This window comes from Capsicum annuum, unplaced genomic scaffold (genome assembly GCF_002878395.1).
Source record: "Capsicum annuum cultivar UCD-10X-F1 unplaced genomic scaffold, UCD10Xv1.1 ctg1716, whole genome shotgun sequence".
NCBI lineage: Eukaryota > Viridiplantae > Streptophyta > Magnoliopsida > Solanales > Solanaceae > Capsicum > Capsicum annuum.
In genome coordinates this window covers 699,276-719,684 of record NW_025822807.1, presented here as the reverse complement: position 1 = coordinate 719,684, position 20,409 = coordinate 699,276, and the positions used below count along the sequence as shown (strand labels likewise).

The following is a 20,409-nucleotide window of genomic DNA, read 5'->3' as shown; positions in this document are numbered from 1 at the left end:
CGTCCTTGTTTACAATGATGGAATAGGTAGAACCAACATTAAGAGTGTCGATCATGTAGGAAAAAATCGACAGGCAGGAATACCCATGCTTCAGTGTCCCTTGAACCATTTGCTCGGAGATCCCCCCCCCCCCCCCATCCAACATTTCCAGTAGGTTGGTGTACTGTTAAAATTCTTGAAGACGATCCTCCGAATCTCACTAGTGTTTGAACCCTTGCCTTCGCGATACATATTCACACAGACCGATGTAATGACTTTAGCCGTGATTTTCTTATGGCTACGCATGGCGTGTTCAACCCTACAAATGTGATTCCTGACGTATTTATAGATGAAAAAATTATCTGTGCATACATACTTTCTTACCCGCAATATCCACGCTCAACTAGGACAGATACATTTCACCTTAAAGTATTTACTACAACTCTTCAACATAGCATAATCAAAAGTATTTTTCACCGATGCTACATCCAATAATAATTTCGGCTCTTTTTTTCTACTAAACATTTGATCTACATGAAAATTAGTTCCATCGAAGAAGATGTTATTGGGTTGTGATCCCAATCCACACTTTTTTCTTATTTTTGAAGGAAATTAGAATCTTTCGATTCCATTGAATTATTTTTTGTATCCATTGGATGAACATCCAAACTCTCATCTTCAAATGAATCATGTTCTTCAATTATCGGGTGTTGTGGCGGGAATGTCAGAGGCCCCACGACAATATGTATCCTCAGTAATGGCCTAGAGCCATCGACAACAACATTCAATATGTATAAAGACACATGCCGATCATTCTTTATGAATGTGGGATGTATTTTCCCTCACCCATTCATCAAATAGCTAATCACAACGTTCTTTGGCTCGCAATCTAATTCTCCGCTCTTGATTACGCTTCGAACCATGTCATCGTATGAACCGTTTCGACGCAACGGGATGGACACTGTCTACTTGCTAGATGATTTTCAATTCTAACATTTGGGACCCTTCTCCCACACACCCATATAATTACCACCAACAATAATTACTTCAGCTACTGTCATTATAGACCACACTAATCGATAAATGATTAAGATATCGGTCTATAATGATCGATGACTGGTATGAAAACCTCTGTACAAAAAATGTTAATGAATGAATTTGGATATAATCGATGCCCTCCAAGCTCTGGGATGAAGAAATGTATGGGTATGACTTCTAAACTACTGAAATATATCTAATGACGAGGTATTGAGTGGATTTCGAAAGCTTTTCAAGATAGTAAAAATGATGAAAAATATTTTTTGCAAATCTTTTTTTCAAAAAAGATGGAACAACAATGTAGGCAATGACCAAGAATAGAGATTTTCAATTGTGACGAGCAAAATTTCATCGAAAAATCATCGGAATCGAAAAATATAACTAAAAAACGAGATCTCCTTTTGATGGCTTCTTGGATAATTTTGTAAATTAAAAATAGAAAAATATGAAAATTGGTGAAAAATATTAGATATTAGTTGGATGAGGTGGGGACTAAAGTATAAAGTTTAAAACTTGCGTGGTAGGTTTGTATGATCAAAGTGATGATGTCATATTAAAGGTGCGCATACACCTAATTTTTTAAAACTTGTTACTAAATATTTTATTAAGTTTTCGAAGTGTCTATTTTACAAATTCTCCAATATAGTGCAACTGTTTCTCAATATAGATCTTGTGAGGCATCATAACAAGAGAAAATTATGTGAAACAAAATCTGGTTTTACTATGGCAGAATTAAGTATAAACTAATGTCGTGACAATATATATAATTCATGTATGTTGCACCCAGCCTTCAAATGAAATACTCCCATCTTAGTTAACCAAAAAAATGAGTATCCTCGGGTAGATTTCCTGCATGGCGCAGTCCTAAGGTAAGTGAAACGTCACCAGCCACAGCGGTCCCAAATCTTATCATGGTAGATCCAATTTCAGAATTATTAGCCACATTTGTGGTCCCATATTCACCACCACCGGACACCGCTCCCCCGCGGGGCAACGTGTCGTCGGAATCTTGAATAGTTGGGAAATTGGTTGTTTGAGTTGGCATAGAGGAAGAAATATGGCTGTTCAGTGCAACAATTGAAGGGTCGTTTTCCGGGGCATTGCTTGGGGATTTTTCGTCTGAAGCAAATGTTTGTGTATTTGAATTGGTAATAATATTAGAGGTTGGTGTTTGTGCATTATTAGTACTGTTTTGGTTTTGCATGTCATCATCATCTTCTATAGCCTCTCGTTGATACATATCTTCTACCATGGGTTTCCACAACCGCACCCTCGCATTGATGAACCAATTTGCTACCTGCATATATAAGGCAACATTATATGCTACATGCAGTGATATAACTGCATTATTATGTCACCAGATCTATCAACTACTTGACTGTTCTGACCTCGAAAAATTATCTCTAAGCTTAACAATTATTTAGAGTCAACAAGAAAAAGTGGCAATGACACGTGTCACAATTTGACTGACAGCGTGTAATGCATTTAATTGATCTCAACAAAAAGTCCTTTGGCTCCTCTCCATTTTCATTTTCTCCAATTTTTCCAAAATATATGACATAGTTCAAATTAAATAGGTAAGATTTAATTATTTTAAAATAAATCTTTAACTATAATTTAGATAATAAATATATTATATATTTACTTTAACAATATATTGTCTTGTTCATAAAAATAACAACAAAAATCTTTTTTTCATAAATTTTTTTCCTATGCATGGTCCGTCTTTTAGTTTCTATTTAAATTAACCTTTTTTTTAATTGAATTGTAGGAACTTTCTCTTCAATAATTACTAGCTATTTTATTTTCTTTAAATAGACGAAATAAAATAGAAGAGTCGATAATTTTTCCTATTTTATTTCATCTATATTCCCTCTATTTTATTTCACCTATTTTAAAGAAAATAAAATAAACAATTGTTAAAGCAAAAGTTTCAAAAAATAAGGCAGTAAAAAAATTAAATTATAAGACGAGAACCGAGTATTTCTTTCATTTTCTCCCTATTTTATTTCACCTATTTTAAAGAAATTAAAATATCTAATTTTAAAGAAAAAGTTTCAAAAAAAAGGTGATAAAAAATTAATCTAAAATAGAAGAGTGATTATTTCTCCTTTTTTATTTCACCTATTTTTTATTTATTTTTTAAAAAGCTAATTGTTAAAGAAAAAGTTTCAAAAAAAAATAGATAATTAAAACATCAATTTACAAAGAAATTAAAAGATGAAACTCTTGTGTAGGAAAAGAAAAAGGAAGAGAAAATCTTTTGTTGCTTTATTTATGGACATGTTGCTAAGATTGTGGGATTACAATATTTTTTTAAACTAAATGTATAATGTATTTATTATCTAAACTATAGTTAGAAATTTACTTTAGAATAATTAAATCTTACCCTTTCAATTTGCACTATGTCATATGTCGTCAATCAAGATAGGGACTTTAGGGAAATGGAGAGAGTGAAAATTGAGAGGAGCCGAATCCAACAAAAAGTAGTCTAAGACAAGAGTAAGTTGTTTGGATAGTAAACACTCCTTGTTGGAATCGAAATTGAGAGGGCGTCATCCAAAAGCTAATAGTTGTAAATTATTTGAGATAATAAATGAGATGATAAAAAAAAACATACTAAAACATAATATTAGTGATATAATTCGATCAATTGGCCTACATAATAAAAAGCTAAATCAAGAAACAAAAAAACTAATTTAGAGAAAATTTCTCCCTAAATAAAACTTTTAAACGACTTTATTATGGATGTTATTGTGTTATGACTTGAAAAGAGAGGTCTTTTCTTTTATTTATAGAAGTACAAAACTTCTTCACAAGAAAGAATTAACTAATTATGAAAGAAATTATTTCCGACAAGGAAATCTTTTCTACTAAGAAAACCATTTCGAATTAAAACACAATTAAAAAATTCAAGTAAAGTAAAAAAAATTCAGGATAAATCCTAACACACCTAACTTGCAATCCGAAGATTATGAATTCGAGTCACTAAGAAAAACGAAAGGATGAAAGCTCCTTGGAAGGGGTAAAAAGAAAAAAAGGAAAAGGAAAAGAAGAGAAAAAGTAGTATAAGCACGATTTATAGAGGTGTATATTAGACAAAAGAAATTGTTCGGATAGTACACGCAACCTACACATCAACTTGTGGATTGTGCATTTGAATTTTCAAGAAAGAAAGGTGTGTACACACACATCCGGGAAAATGTTCCATCTGTAATTAGATGTTTCTAAAGGAGAGTAATAAGTATTTGATTATAGAATTAAGGCTAAACTATATTTAAGCCTTTAATGTTTGAGGTGTAAGCTTTATATATTAATGAGTACTGGCTCCGTCCATTCTCATTTACATGTCAATACTTTCTTTTTTGTTTGTTCAAATTAAGAATGACCCACTTTTAAATATTAAAGCAATAAATTAGCTCTACATTTTCGTTTCACCTTTCATCAGACAAATGTAATCAAATGTTGTAATAAGATTAAGCCAACAAAGTTTCAAAAGTCCGATAACCACAATAATAATATGACATGTTATAATATCACAAGTTTCAGAAAGTTTATTTCTGTCCTAAACTTTACACAAATTAAAATAATATCACATAAATTGGAACGAAAAGAGTATTATATTTTGATATCTTTAACCCTAAATATTGATTTTCCGAAATCAAACTGATATGTTGAAGACAAATTATCAGCTCAATCACATTGGAACACAATTGCATCAATTAATTTGGGATGCAGAAGGATCGAGCACTAATTTTCTATAGGCCCATGCATGCACTAGTCTCCTGTGTTAAACTTCTCGCGAATTAGGAACAGAGAGAATACAGTTTGATGTAGAAGATTCTGAAGTACTAAGATGACATGAAGAGCAGTGAATACATGTGGTCAACGGTCTTGTTTATTTTTTTTCCTTTCACTGGGAATAAGAGTGTAAATAATTGGGTTGGTTCGGGCTTTTTAAATATTAAATTAAATTATTTGTTTTGAGTTTTTAAATCAATATACCATTTGGTTTTTCAAAATTTTCAGTTTTCTCAATTTGTTTGGGTTTTTTCGTTAAAGTCTTCATACAAACATATACGTAATTAACTTGTGCTTTAAATATTTCTTTAGTCCTAGCAAGATACAACTTAGTTGTTCCTTAAGAAAATAACACAAAATATGATATGAGTTATGATTATAAAATATTCAACAAATAAAAATAATAAAATCGTATAAAATAAATATTGCATTTTAATAAGTTATAATAAAAATAATCATTAATTAAAACTATTAAGTCATGCCAAAATAAATTTAGTAAGTATTAATTACATAACTAAATATTAAATAAAAAAATAAATCTAAGTTATGTATTTATGTAAAACTAAAGAAAAGTTATTCTAATACTATTATTATTTTTAGTATTTTAATTGAATATTTTTATTATTATTATTATTATTATTATTATTATTATTATTATTATTATTATTATTATTATTATTATTTTACACTCACTTTATTTCAAAATGAATAACTTACTTTTTTTTAGTCTGTTTTTAAAAAAAAAATGATTCTTCTCTTTTTCGGCAACACTTTAATTCTAATCTTTCATGTGGCATGTTTAAGTCCACAAAATTAAAAGACATTTTGATACATTTGACATAACGTTAATTTAAAATTATAAGATTTAAAAGTCTTTTTTATTTTTTAAACTTTGTGTAAAATTAAAACAAATCATTCTTTTTTAAGCAGAGATTACAGAGTATCAAATAATCGAAATTTCTAATAATAATGTAACTTTCAGATGACGTTTAAATGAATTACTTATCAAAAAATTATCGAGCAGTATCCATATCAAAGAACAATCGAGATGATTGAGTCAGTTTTGAAAAGTCTAAAGGGAAAAAGATAATGTGTAGCATTTTTAAAAATAAATAACTCAAATTTGATATTTTTTCAAAAAGTTATATATATTATTTCCACTTTTTAGCCATTTCCTAATTTAAGTCTATTTTGGTCTATACAATACACATTAATTTTCAACGTGGACCATTCGACCCTTTTTAAAATATTTTATTTTTTTCTATAAAATTTTTAACTAAAAAATATTCTATTTTTTTATTGTTTAGAAATAATAATTAAATATAATTATATAAAAATGATATAATTGTTATATAGAATATGTATCTAGATAAAATATATGTATAGAAATTGAGTTTTATCAAATATGTATATGTATAAAATATATATAAAAAATATATAGAAAGTGTATAAGAATTAAATAATTATTATATAAAATGTGTAAAAAAAATATAATTATTATATAAATTGTGTATCAAAACTATATACTTTTTGTATAGAATATCTGCGTTTAGCTCATTAGGCTGATATGCATGGCAATATGTATAGAAACTGTATAGAAAATGTGTAGAAACGATATAGAACAAGGCAATATGTATAGAAACTGTATAGAAGATGTGTAGAAACGATATAGAACAAGTCAGTAAATTGAAATGACTAGAAAATGAAATTTAAATTGCATAATCATTTTCGTAAAAATAGTTTAATTTGTAAAGTATCGTTTTTATCCTTTCCCAAATCTTAATTTGGTTATGTGCAATAAAGTTACTCAAAAAATGACGTGTTATACTCCAATTTCTTAAAAAGAACCGAAAAAATCATATTATTGACTCCCCGAGTTTATAACTATTTATTTTTCATGCAACTTAATTATGAATATCTTGAGAAAAAAGAGATGTGAAAGAGAAAGACATTTTACAGTAGACGGGGCCAAACCTGATTTCTGGAGAGACCAGTCTGTCGTGCTAACAGATGCTTATCTGCATCACTTGGATACCTGAGATATAAAAAAAGTTGAAAAAAAACAAAAAACAAACAGAAAAAATGAAACAGTAGTATAAGAGTCCCTAAAACTGTATAAAAGTTGGAAATGCTTCCTTATCCGTAGATGAGAATTCACACTTTTTGCTTTCTTTTTTGCTGTATGTATACATACTTATTGGCGTGAGGATCGAAAAAGGAAAGACCAATTTCAGCAGTACTGTAGTAGCTACTGCCAAAAGCAGAAAGTAAAGAGAGAAGACAACTCCAGCTCTGTCTGTTTTCTTAACATTCATTCATTAGACAGATGGATAGATTCTCATAAAAACTTGACACGCATTCGATGTATACATCAAATTAATATTTTTTATCATGGTTATGTAATTAAATTAAGTAAAATACATATTGATTAATCATGATTAAGTAACATGAACTTTAAATTCAAACACATGATACACATGTATTGGCTTGATGTATATACCGGATACGTGTAAGTTTTACTCGATAGATTCTCTTGTGTTTTATCATCATTGTTAATTTGTTGCCATGCATATCAGCCTAATGAGCACTAGTTCGCCTTCCAAAAAAAAGTATCATCTATATATCTGTTGGCTACGATGTAGATTTGATGATTGACAAACTGACAAAGTAATATGAGACATGTCAGTCAAGCTGGTTCACAGACACACTGTCTCATGTAGCTGAAACTTATAGCAAAATCATCGATGATTAAAGACAAGCGTGCAAAAATCAAGGAATTAAGGATCAGATAAATGGCTAATTCAGATAAACTCAAGGAAAATAAACATGTGCTGATTTAAGGAGTTGGAGTTTGACTACAACACTAAAGAGACAAGAGTTGGAATTGAAGAAGGGGTTTCACTTGAAGTAGAATTCTATGCAATGAGAGTTCTGATTAAAGAAGGAGTTTGAAATAAAGAATGACTCATTGGAGAGTTGTGCTTAAATAGAAGATGTATTATTCAGAATAACTTCCGTACTTACAGAGAGAGAAAAGGCTAAACACGAGCAAATTGAGAAAGTTCATAATTGAGAGAATTCTGACTGAAGATTCAAGTGCTGCCAGTACAAAGGAACAGATTGACGAACCTGTTTCACAGGACAGAACTTTACAGTTCATGAGTCAGTTTAAATGTATTGTTCTTATTGAGTTGAATTTTATTGCTTTCCTTGATTGATTGTTTAGGAACAATACTGAGCTGAGTTAACTTCAAGTTTGGGATAACTCGAAGTGGGTTCAACAGTCAAGGGTGATTGTTGAGTTATAGGAAATAAAGTTTATGATTCCTAGTTGTTGAGTTATAGGAATTAGAGTTTATGATTTCTAGTTATTGAGGTATAGGACTTAGAGTTTATAATTCCTAGTTGTTGGTTACAAGAGTTTTGTAATCAGTCGTTGTTAAGGCTCAGAGTTATTTAGTGAAGTTGGGGTTAAATCCTGTAGAGGTACAGGTCGTGATTTTTTACACCTTTTTGAGCCAGGTGTTTTTCACGTAAAAATCATTGTGTTCTTTACTTCCTGTTTTACTGCTTCCTTGGAACACGTCAGGCAACCCGTTTCATCCATAGGCAACTCTTATGTTAAAGTCACTGGTCAGTAAGGCACGTACTCTAACAAGTGGTATCAGAGAAAGGTTGTCTTAAAAAGGGCTAGCACCTAAGACAAAGATCAATATGATGAATTCCGTACCACCTACTGGTCACAGTGAAGGTCAATCCACTATTAGACCTTCAGTGTTTGATGGTTCTCACTTCATTTGGTGGAAAGCTAGGATGGAAACGTTCACTCAAGGAGAAGACTACGAGTTATGGGATAGGATCACTGATGGTCCTACTATTCCAATAAAGTTAGAAGATGGTGAATAGGTCAAGAAGGTAAGAACAAGAAGGTAAGAAGTGAGTTTACTGCAGATGACTTAGTGGCATTAAAGAAAAATACTAAGAACATCTTAGTCTGTGGACTAGGACTGATAGAATACAACAGTGTCAAACTGTACCACTGCTAAGCAAATTTGGAAGACACTGGTCAATGCACATGAGGGTACCTCTCAGGTAAGAAAATTCATAATTGCTCTTCTCTTTACTGAATACGAAGCTTTTAAGATGAAGGAGAATGAAAACTTGCATGAAATGATGACAAGGCTTACTGACTTGACAAATGAGTTGACTTCTTTGAGAAAAGTCATCACCGTTGAAGAACAAGTTGAAAAGGTGTTGAGGGCGTTACCAAAATCAAAATGGAATGTTAAAGTGACTGCTATTAGGGAGGTAAATAAAGATCTCACAGGTATGACACTAGATGAAATAGTAGGGAATCTGAGGACTTATGAAATGAAAATTGATGGAACTAAAGAGCTAGCAGTCCCTGAGGATACCTTAGCTCTGAAGGCATTTGACAGTGATAAAGAAATTGAACTTGATGAAAAATAAGTTGCTTTTATAGCTAAGAACTTCAGAAAATTCTTCAAAAAGAAGAAGGGAATAGGTAACAAGAAATGGTCCAATGACAATCCAAATGAATGCTACAAGCATGGTAAGACTAATCATCAGATCAGGAATTGTCATGTCTGGGAAATAGAATGGAGAAAGAAAAGGGTTGAAAAGGAATTGAAAGAAAAAAAAAAGGGAAGAATATGAAATGGTAGCAACTCGAGGATCTGACTCAGATGATGATGAAGTTGATGAAACCAAACTTATGGCTCTTGGAGATTCAAACTTAGAGGAAGAAGATGATGCTTCTGAGGTAAGTATACTTGAACTTAAAGAAAAGTTGCATTTGTTTTCTAAAACAAAACTTATTTCCTTAATGAGTGCTCTAATTGATGATTTTCAAGAATTAACTTCTGATAAGGATGAGTTATTCAACAATCTTGCAAGTCTCAAGTGTAATTTTATTGATCTAGAAACTTGTAAGAACATTGTTGAAAAGGAAAACTGCACTTTTAAGGAATAGATTAGCAGACTTGATTCATCAAATCTGACCCTCAAATCTGAAATCTTAAAACTGACTCTTTCTGAAAAAGGAAAAAAGGTCAAAAGTGAGGAACAAGAAAAAATTGTCAGAAGTGACTAAGATTAAACATGAATACTTTTGTGAAAAAAAGAAAAGGTTAGTCAATTGAGTCAAAAAGTTTCTAAATTGAAACTTGATCTTGAAAGATCTAATAAATGGATACATTCTTCAAGAATTGTTCATAAGTTAGGTCAAATAACTCACAATGAAAAGGTTGGGTTGGGATTTTATAAAAGTTTTAATGCTATTAAAGATCTGTGTTATATTTGTAGTAACCGGGGGCATCCAACCACTGAATGTCAAGTTGCAGTAAAAAGCGAATCAAGAAGCATAAACCTAGGAAAAAAATCTGATTCCATGTTAGCACAAGCTAACAAGAAGGTCAACTCTGGTCAGAGAAACAAGTTACATAACATGTTGCCTCGATGGGCTAAAAGGAACCTCATACATCTTTTTTCTCATAAGAAAGGACCCAAGCTTGTCTAGGTGCCTAAATTTAACTCCTAATTTATTTTGCAGATGAGAGTGAAAGGAGACAAGCAAAATTTATACATGGATAAAGTTTGCTCAAGGTATAAAACTGGAAACAAATAAAGTTTTTTTCATTCACCATATTTAAAAGGGAAATGGATCATTTGGAAATGGCAAAAAAAAGGATGGCAGTGAAACTGATGAGCATGCACAGAAACATATTGTACCGCCTGGTTTAACTGTTGTACAGACTGAGGGCATATTGATAGGAGAAACAACAAATCAAGAAATTGATGCATCAATAACACCAACACAAGCTGATGATAATTTTGTTGGTAATTCATAAGAATTGATGTTGTCACAAGAATCTTGAGATATCTCATGGGAATCAATGGCTTGAGACTATGGTATTCAAATGAAAGTAATTTTACTCTTGAGGGTTATAAAAATGTTGACTATGTGGCATACTTAAATGACTGCAGAAGCACCAAAGGAACTAAGTAGAGAGCATTTTGAAAGGAATAGGTTAGATTTGGGGATGATTAAAATTACATGAACTCCCCTCAATGATTGACTAGAATAACCATTTTTCTTTTAAATCTTATTAGCTAAAATTTTATTCGATTCAGTCTGGCACATTTACTTGTGTGTCCCAATTTCAGATTTTTGACTCTTCTAACCTAATTTTGAATTATATTGTGCAGAAAATAGGTACAAGCAAGCAATTGTGCCCACAGAGTTCCTCTTATAAGGTATGCTCTACACTGACATAAGCATAGACTGTCTAAGTTGAAATAGTTGAGCACACATGTTCCATTCCTCACACTTCATCCTCCCCTTCTCCTATGATTCTGACGAATTGATTGACTAAATTTTCTTTGACTCTCTCTAAATGGTAGTGCACAAATGTGTTAATTCAACACCAGAAATTCCTTCTTCTTTCTCAACCAAAGTATTAGTTTTTGTATCATAAATTTGCCAAACTTGATCATCAATCACATCCAGCATATGTTTCTGAAGAATAAAAAGGGACATGCTTTCCTTTTTAGTTCCTAATTGGCTACTTTTTTGTGGATGTCTCAGTCCTAGTTTAGGTTTGATTTATAAAACAATAATGGATATTCTTAAGCAAATGAATCATGCTGCTATACTTGTTTCAATAAAGAGGGTTAACACTCATTTGAAAAATAAATTGATAATAAAGAAATGATTTAGCTGGAAAAAATCTAAACTAAAAATTGTACAACACAGTCATGAAGTGGAATAAGAGGTCCTTAAAGCTAGGATCAAGACTTTGAAGCTTGACCTTGATTGATAGAGGAATGAAAACGTTGAAGTCATTAATCAATTGACATAGTTGATATCACCTGTTTCACCTTTCTCATCAGATCCTCACTATTTGTATCCTTAGATATGTCCCACTTTTATACTATATTCTTTTTTGATTAATGCTCAGTTGTTTTGCTTTGTTCAGTACTAGCTTAGGTTTAATGCGAAACATGCTCTGTCAGTTAAATGGAATGGTTATCTTTGCTAAATTGAATCATATTTTTTCTCTTTTAATACATTACTATGTTGGCTAAAGTCTTTGTCGATTGTTTTGGTGATAGCCCCAGTAGCCATGAATAGCATAATAAATCACTTTGGCTAGTATATTATTGCATTAAAAATAGTTTTTCGATGATGCCAAAAGGGGAAAGATAAGAGGGGTGCAATATTTATAGCTCGTTGGCTAACTTGTTTCATTCTAGTGTTTTATACTTTAGTGCCTACAGGTGAAGATGTTTGAATGCCCAAAGACAAGAGGTTTGTCATCATCAAAAAAGGGGAAATTTGTTGGGTATGATGTAGTTTTGATGATTGACAAACTGACAAAGTAATATGAAATATGTCAGTCAAGCTGGTTCACAGACACACTGTCTTATGTAGCTGAAACTTGTAGCAAAATCATCGATGATTAAAGACAAGCATGCAAAAATCAAAGAAGGACCAGATGGGTGGCTAATTCAGATAAACTCAAGGAAATAAATATGTGCTAATTTAAAGAGTTGGAGTTTGACTACAACACTAAGGAGGCAAGAGTTGGAGTTAAAGAAAGAGTCTCACTTGAAGTAGAATTCTATGCAATGAGAGTTCTGATTAAAGGAGGAGCTTGAAATAAAGAATGACTCTTTGGAGAGCTGTGCTTAAATAGAACATGTATTATTCAGAATAACTTCCGTACTTACAGAGAGAAAAGGCTAAACACGAGCAAATTGAGAAGGTTCATAATTGAGAGAATTCTGACTGAAGATTCAAGTGCTGCCAGTACAAAGGAACAGATTAACGAATATATTTCACAAGACAGAACTTTACAGTTCATGAGTCAGTTTAAATGTATTGTTCTTATTGAGTTGTAATTTATTGCTTTCCTAGATTGATTATTTAGGAACAATATTGAGCTGAGTTAACTTCAAGTTTGGGATAACTCGAAGTGGGTTCAACAGTCAAGGGTGATTATTGAGTTATAGGAATTAGAGTTTATGATTCTTAGTTGTTGAGTTATAGGAATTAGAGTTTATAATTCCTAATTGTTGGTTACAAGAGTTTTGTAATCAGTCATTGTTGAGACTCAAAGTTATTTAGTGAAATTGAGGTTAAATCCTGTAGAGGTACAGGTCGTGATTTTTTACATTTTTTTGAGCCGAGTGTTTTCCCAGTAAAAATCATTGTGTTCTTTAATTGTTGTTTTACTGCTTCCTTGGAACACGTCAGGCAACCCGTTCCATCCATAGGCAACTTTTACGTTAAAGTCACTGGTCATTAGGGAACGTACTCTAACAATATCTATAGGAAAAGTCTTTCGAAAATATTCAACTTAACTTTCTATTTTATTTTTAATTACCATTTTTTTTGGACACGCAAATATTATGACATATTCCTATTTGATAATAGAAATTTCAAAAGCTTTATAACTACATGAAATATTAGTAACATATTTAAGATTAGAAATTTCATGAAGAAATGAATTATTTCCTTCTTAATTGAGGGAGCGTAAATTGTTTTGCATTGTTCACTTTTAAAAATTGACATAATTTATATTTGACGACTTTCTTTCTTTGATTTATTTATTTTATTATAATGAAATGATAGCGTATGTTGGTGACAAATTAAATTCTAGATACTTTTCAAATTCATGCTTAAGCCAGAAAGATGGCATTGAATTTCAAGAGGTAAAAGTGGTTGACAAAAAAGTAGTAAGAGGTAATTTTGCTCAATTCCCTGCACTGAGAAGAAAGGACTGAATAGCAGCAGTGCCTTAAAACACTGACAGCAAAGAGGGGGAAAAAGGAAATGTACCAGCGGCTACTCAGTATATATTGGAAATGTGTTTTAGATTAGACTAATAAAAGTTGATTGCACGAAAAAACATTCTGTCTTCATGATCATGGGATCTCCACTTTCCTCATTAACTTTTGGTCTTCCAGTAAATGTCTAAGATTTTCCTTTATAATAAAGGTGTACACTACTAGGACTTAAGGAGAAGTGTAAGCTAGAGTGGACAAAAGATTTGCAAGTCTTCTTCAGCAAAGAGATATATAGTCCCACTCAAAAAAAATATATCTTTTATTTTTAAAAATAATTTAATTTTAAAATTTTTATTTTACACACTCTATCAATATAATATAGGATTAACTTTTTGTTACATGTTATTTGACTTTTTCTTTTAGGGTCTTAACGTTTTAACCAGGTGGCAAAAATTATACTCCATCGGTCCTATATTATGCGGTATCCTTCAATTTGACACAATATTTAAAAAAAAAAAATACTTTCGAGACTTGTGCTTTAAAACAATTTATAGATATTTGTATGTGTATAAATCATTTCATCAGTGGTAAAAAAAAATAATTTAAAGTTAAATTACTTCTAATTATAACATTATTTTTGAGATGGACAAAAAAGAAATTGGTGTCAAATAAAATGGAATAGATGAAGTATTAATTTTACTAACCTAGCTGCAGTAACCATTTGTAAACATTGCCGGTACACATTACTTTCTTGTCTCAATTTATGTGTCAAAACATTCAAGAGTCATATTTCTTAATTTTGGTCATGGGATCGTTAAACATTTGTAAAATAAAATTTACATGTCTGAAAAATTATGTAAGATTTACTCTTACTCTCAAGTCTCAATAGTTAACAATCTAAAATATTTGAAAGACAAAAATTATGATTAAAGAAAAACTCATTTAACTCTCGAAATGTGCCACATAAATTAGAACGACAGGAGTATTATAGAGTAATTATATTGACTAAAATTTGTAAAATATAAAATAATGATTAGGATAAAAATTCTTTTATCTATAAAAATTAGTAGGAGAATGAGATGAAAGACGTACGGATGGAGAAAATGCTCGAAAAGCCAAGCTCTTAAAATGTTGACAGAACGTTCAGGCAATCCTCTTTGTGGTCTCCAAGCTTCTTGTTCCATCATTCCCATTTGTTGAAATGCCCTTTGTTGCCTCAAGCTTTGTTCCAACACTTTCAGTCTTGGTGTCTCTCCTTTGGTCAGTCCCGAAGTGCTTGCATCTTTTTCGCCCAGCAGTTCACAGCTCTGCTTCAATTGCGCGGCGATGCCACCTTTTAGACACTTGAAATGCCGTGACATGGCTTTCTGTGCGAGTGCTGTGTAAGGAACTGCAGCTCCAAAACCCATGACGAGGTCGAATGAGTTTACTACCATCTGCATTTGTTCGCAATAGTGGTTGTATCTTTTGTCTACCTGCAGCATGCCAAACAAGTAATCCTTCTAGAAAAATAAATCATGTTTTAATTTTGTGCAATTAAGAGTTTTATAGTGAGTGATGGAACCAAAATTTTCATTAGAAAAAGTCAAACTAAAAATTGTATAAAAATATGAAGAAATAAAAAAAAAATTAATATACAATATACATAAACACACATACCCTATATTAAACTATTTATATAGTGTAAATGTGTAATTTTCAAACAAATGAATATCAATTGACTTTCTTGGGAAAAGGGAGAGTAGCTCGCCCCTACTGGCAATCTATACAATTTTTGTACTACTAGGTTAAGTTAACTGCAATAACAAATAATTTTATAACTATTTAATAATTCATTCGTTTCATAATAAATGAATTGTTGAATTTTGACATATAGATTAAGAAAAAAACATTAAAAACATAAATTTAATACAACTTTTTATTTTTACCCAAAAAAAAGAAAAAATTGATCTTGTAATCTCTTTTCAAAAGTTAATTGATTGTCAAATCATAAGGATAAATTTGGAAAAAAATTCAATGATTCACTTATTTTGAAATACCACTAAATACCCCAACAATTCACTTATTCCAAAACGGAGGAAGTAACATGGAAAATAAAGTAAATAACGTATTATTCTCTCAGTTTCAATTTGTTTTTGTCTTACCTTTTTTTATTCTTTATGAAAAAGAATACATCTTTCCTAATTTAACAACTCTTTAACTTCTAATTCTCACATGGCATGACATTTTGGTGTATTGTATATATATCTTTAGTTTAAAATTGTAAGATTCATAAATCTTGTTTATTTTAATAAATGACACTCATTGAGTCAAAGTATGGCACAAATTGGGAGGGAGTACTATATTACTAAATTTCACCATCAAGGTAAAGAAAAAGAAGTTCAATTAGTTGAAAAGTATAAGGTGCAGCTAGGAAGTCAAATTTCCTCAACAAGAAAACTACTCCTGAAATTGTAACTCTACCTTCCACTCAAGAAAACAAGAATATCTTCATAGTAAATCAGATGCGATTGAAATAGTAAAGACAAGAAACAAAATAAAGGAAGAAAGATACATAATATATTCTAATAAAAGGGTTGCAAGAAAGCTGATATATAGTAGTACATTGATGCCAAATGATTGTTGTTGTGAAGAAGAACCTTCTATGTCTATTTTGTTTGCATGTGCCTTCGCTTAGCATTTTTTCAATACAACAATAATAAAAATATAATGTATCAATAAACAAAAAAAAAAGGTAAATCATATCCTCGCAGAAGGATTTTTAAGCATCACTTATTTTGTCGTGTATTGAAATATGATGGTCAAATAAACAAAGATAGATGTTATATTTATATTACATTTAAGAGTAATATCTATGACAGAAGATTAATGATTTAATTGGCTTGATGGTAGAGTGAGAGCTATCACTGTTTTTTTTGTACTCGATCTCACCAAAGCAAAATCTGATGCTATGCTTAACATCCCACCCGTTATATATTCCTTTGTTAGTCAATATGAAATCAAACTTAAAACCAACTCATGAATCTATGGATATTACAAAACCTATCGGCTATCTCTCTAGCCGGCTTTCTATATTCTCCTCTATAAAAGATTCCTCCAACTCCTAGAGTTTTCTATTCCTTCCCTTTCTTGTGGTTTGAATTTATAATTAACAACAAGGATTGGTCATTGACCCCGGAGGCAAATGTACATTTGAACCAGTAATTTCGACTCAAATTATGTGTATGTTAAAAAATTCACTAAATAACGATCATAATATATTTTGAGGCCCAGTAAATCCAGTTGTATTTGAATTTTCAAACTTGAACGCATAATTTTTAAATCCTGGATTAATCGCTAATTAATCCTATAGAGAAATAAAGAAAGGGAGAGAGATTATACATGCCTCATCAAGCATGGATAAAAGTTTAAACTTCCTTCTCTGATGATCAAGTCTATCTGAAGCTGACAAATTAGGAGGGTTATCCTTAGAAGAAGATGGATTATTTTTGCTTCCACTAGGGTTAGAGGCTGATTTTGTGTTTTTATTCTTGGAAACTTTGTTTGTCTTCTTGAATAATTGACCTCTCCCAACACTACAACACTCTTCCAACAACTCTTGTGCTGCTTTGGCATACTTTGAATTCCTCAACACATTGACTAGTCCTAGTGATGACCCACCAATATGATGAAATTGACGATGATTTTGACTTTCTTGATTGTAAAACAACATTTCTCCTCCACCACTCATCCTTAATTCTTCAACCTTGTTTGCTTCCAAATGCTGCAAAGTGGATGACAAAGATAATGAAAGACCTTGCCCTTCAATTACATTTACTCCTCCAACTGAATTAGAAGTACTTGCTCCTCCACATATGAATTGACCGAAACGCCCTCCGGTCGCTGGACTAGGAAACCCTTGAAGATTTGAACTAGTAGGTTGTGAAGGAGATTGTGATGCTGACCTTGGATGTGGATTCATAAGAAAAAGTTGCATGGATTCCGCGTTATATGTTCTTGGTACTTGATTATGTTGACGCTGGTAATGAGCAGTTACACTATCATGGTTACTCAATACCTTCGCGTCCACATGATCTTTTGCATCCCCAAATGGTACCTGCAAACTTCCACCAACTACGACCACTTGTTGGTTAGCAAACCACTCATTTCCCAAGTTAGTGTTCGGAGGTTGTTCTTGATGACGATGTGGCACTTGATTCGGGTGCCTATAGTTATGAGACAATTGATTCTGCAACAACTCAGTTGCAGAACCGGCCGTGGCTGTTGTCTGAAAATTAAACATTTCAGACAACATTCCGTCTGTCTCATAAACTTGGATTCCACTTGATTCTCCTTCTTCTTCAACACCTACCAAGGACAGTGGCGACTCAAACCCTTCTACTCTTAATTTTTCTCGATGGATCTGGTGAGCGATGTGTTGTTGCTGCTGTTGTTCTTCGTCTTGAAGTCTCTCGAATCCACTCGAGAAACTAGCAAGACTTTGGTCATGATAATCTTGGGACATTGGATTATTCGAAGTATTGAATTCCTCCAACAATTGAACAGTTGAAGAGTGTAATCATCTCATTTAATAGTCCTCACTTCTTCCACCATCACAATAAGTTAACCTGCCTCCTTCTTTTGCTCCAATTTGCTGCTCAGTCTACCATGGATCGAGCATAATAAGATAGCAAAAATAAATAAACGTTTGTGATATTCGTCATAGATATACAACAAAGAGATCATGGATACAACTATAATTAGGAACAAAGAAAGTATAAAAAAGTGGAAAAGAGAAAGAATAAATCAAAGTAAAGACTTTTTTTTTTTTTTTGAATTTGTTTCTTTATTTTTTTTTATTCAAAAAAGAAGTTGAGTTATATCCATATAAGCAGAATTATTACCTCATGGAATTGCAGGTCGGAAAAGGTTGCAAAGGCTCTCATCAGGTATCGTTTTCGCTTCTGTGGGATTTAAAAATGAACAATTTTTTTTTCTCTTTCTCTTTCTCTTTCGCTTCTGTGTTGTTTGTAAGGCTGTCGCTTTTTCACTTTCTTTCTCTATCTGTGTCCTTGTTACTCTTTGTATTTGAAGTGATTGTTGTCTCTGAAATTGCCTTCTCTAAAGAGAGTCCAATAAGTAACAATAATAAAGTGCACTTTTATAAAATACAATGATGATATACGTAATTTTTTTTTAATATAATCAGTGAATTTTTAGATGTAACATGTAATCATAAGTGGGTGCTTGTACATAAAAATTGTGATTTTTTGTTATGGAAAGTAACATTTGTTTTTTAAGTTGAAAATTTGAGTTGTGTTTGAACAAAAATATAAATTAAAATTGCTTTTATTTTTTTTTATTTTTTTTTGTAATTGGAGTAAAAATGATTTTTTTAGATTTTGAAAAATTGCAAGAATTCTATGTTCAAACAGTGTTCTGGGATAATATTTAAAAAAAAAGAAAAAAATGGACACTTAAAAGTATAACTTGCTTCAGTTTTCAAATCTTTAATTCCTCTTTATATGACTTGCAAAAGATGAGTCTTGGAGAAATCATAAAATTTCCTTATGATCTAATAGGTTATGAATTCAAGTTGTTGTTATTTAATAGCTTTTGCTTATATCGTGTAATTTCTTTAGTATCAATACAAATGTATAATTATCTTACTATAAACTACAAAAATTAAAATGATCTATGAAATAGAATTTTAGTGACAAATTCAAAATGCATAAACTGTAAATCTTAGTTGTCAACTTTACGTATAATCAATCTTTAAGATAGTTAGTAATATAAATCTCTCTTACTATGTGTGTTGTGGGATTAGAAGTCACAATTATGCCTAATGAAAATTGAAAATCACGCATCTCTGTGCCTCTGTCTTAGAGGAGCGAACACAAGAAAGAAATAGGGAGAGGAGAAAGGGAGAAAAGGTCGTTGTTCTTCTTGCTCACCTTCCCTTTCATTCAACTAATTACTTATCCTACTAACTTGCCCAAAAATAAAAAAATATTTATCCCACTAAATATTACTACTAACATTAGTTTATTTTTCTTCCTTTGTTTGACAAATGGACTTTAATAAGTCCAATTTTAGTGCAGGGAGGTAAGGTAGATAGCGTACCGGAATTTTAATGAGCCTTCAACATGATAGTACATTATTTATCCTCCTTTAGTCCTTTACTATACTAACATAGTAACATTTATAACTTAGATGCTGATAATTATGCTTACCGAAAAAATAAAATAAAAAGGAGAAGGAAAACGGTAAGCTATTTTCACAAAAAAAAAAAAAAAAAACGTGAGGAGAAATTCAAATAACCATTAGTTATTTCTCTATTTCGATATTCTATTTGACGGAATATGATTAAATATAATAGCTAATATGTCAATATGACTAGTTATGCGATCGATGTATGATCAAAAAAATTATATAAAATAATGTAATCAATAAAATAATAAATTATTGTGGTTCGGTTCTCTTTTGAACCCGCACATGGCGGACCTAGTGTATTGGGCTGCATTTTAAAATGAAATCAACAAATCACGGAGCAGAAAATGACCAAGCTACAAATAATTTGTCCATCATCAAATTTTGTAGAGAGTACAGCTTATCTAGAGAATAATAAGAGATACTAGTTGGTAATTAATTAAGGTTAGGTTGAAAAGATATCTCAACAGCATTAAGACGTTAATCTATCATTATCATAACTTTGCTCACCCTCTTGGCTGAGGCTATAATAGTCAATCTTCGTAGGCGCTTCACAGCAATAACAACAAATTTTTGGAACAAAAGAGATGA

The 20,409-nt window shown here is 31.4% G+C and overlaps 1 protein-coding gene across 1 annotated transcript; it reads right to left on the bottom strand.

Annotated features, from left to right (window-relative positions):
* Positions 1 to 1,602: 1,602 nt before the first annotated feature.
* On the bottom strand, positions 1,603 to 18,748 carry LOC107858695 (BEL1-like homeodomain protein 2). Its single transcript, XM_016703455.2, has 5 exons — positions 18,513 to 18,748; positions 17,015 to 18,271; positions 14,722 to 15,104; positions 6,793 to 6,853; positions 1,603 to 2,314 (listed from the first exon to the last, which is right to left on the bottom strand). The coding sequence occupies exons 2-5, from the start codon at positions 18,131 to 18,133 to the stop codon at positions 1,832 to 1,834; spliced, it is 2,046 nt and encodes a 681-aa protein (XP_016558941.2). The 5' UTR covers positions 18,134 to 18,271; positions 18,513 to 18,748; the 3' UTR covers positions 1,603 to 1,831.
* Positions 18,749 to 20,409: the final 1,661 nt, after the last annotated feature.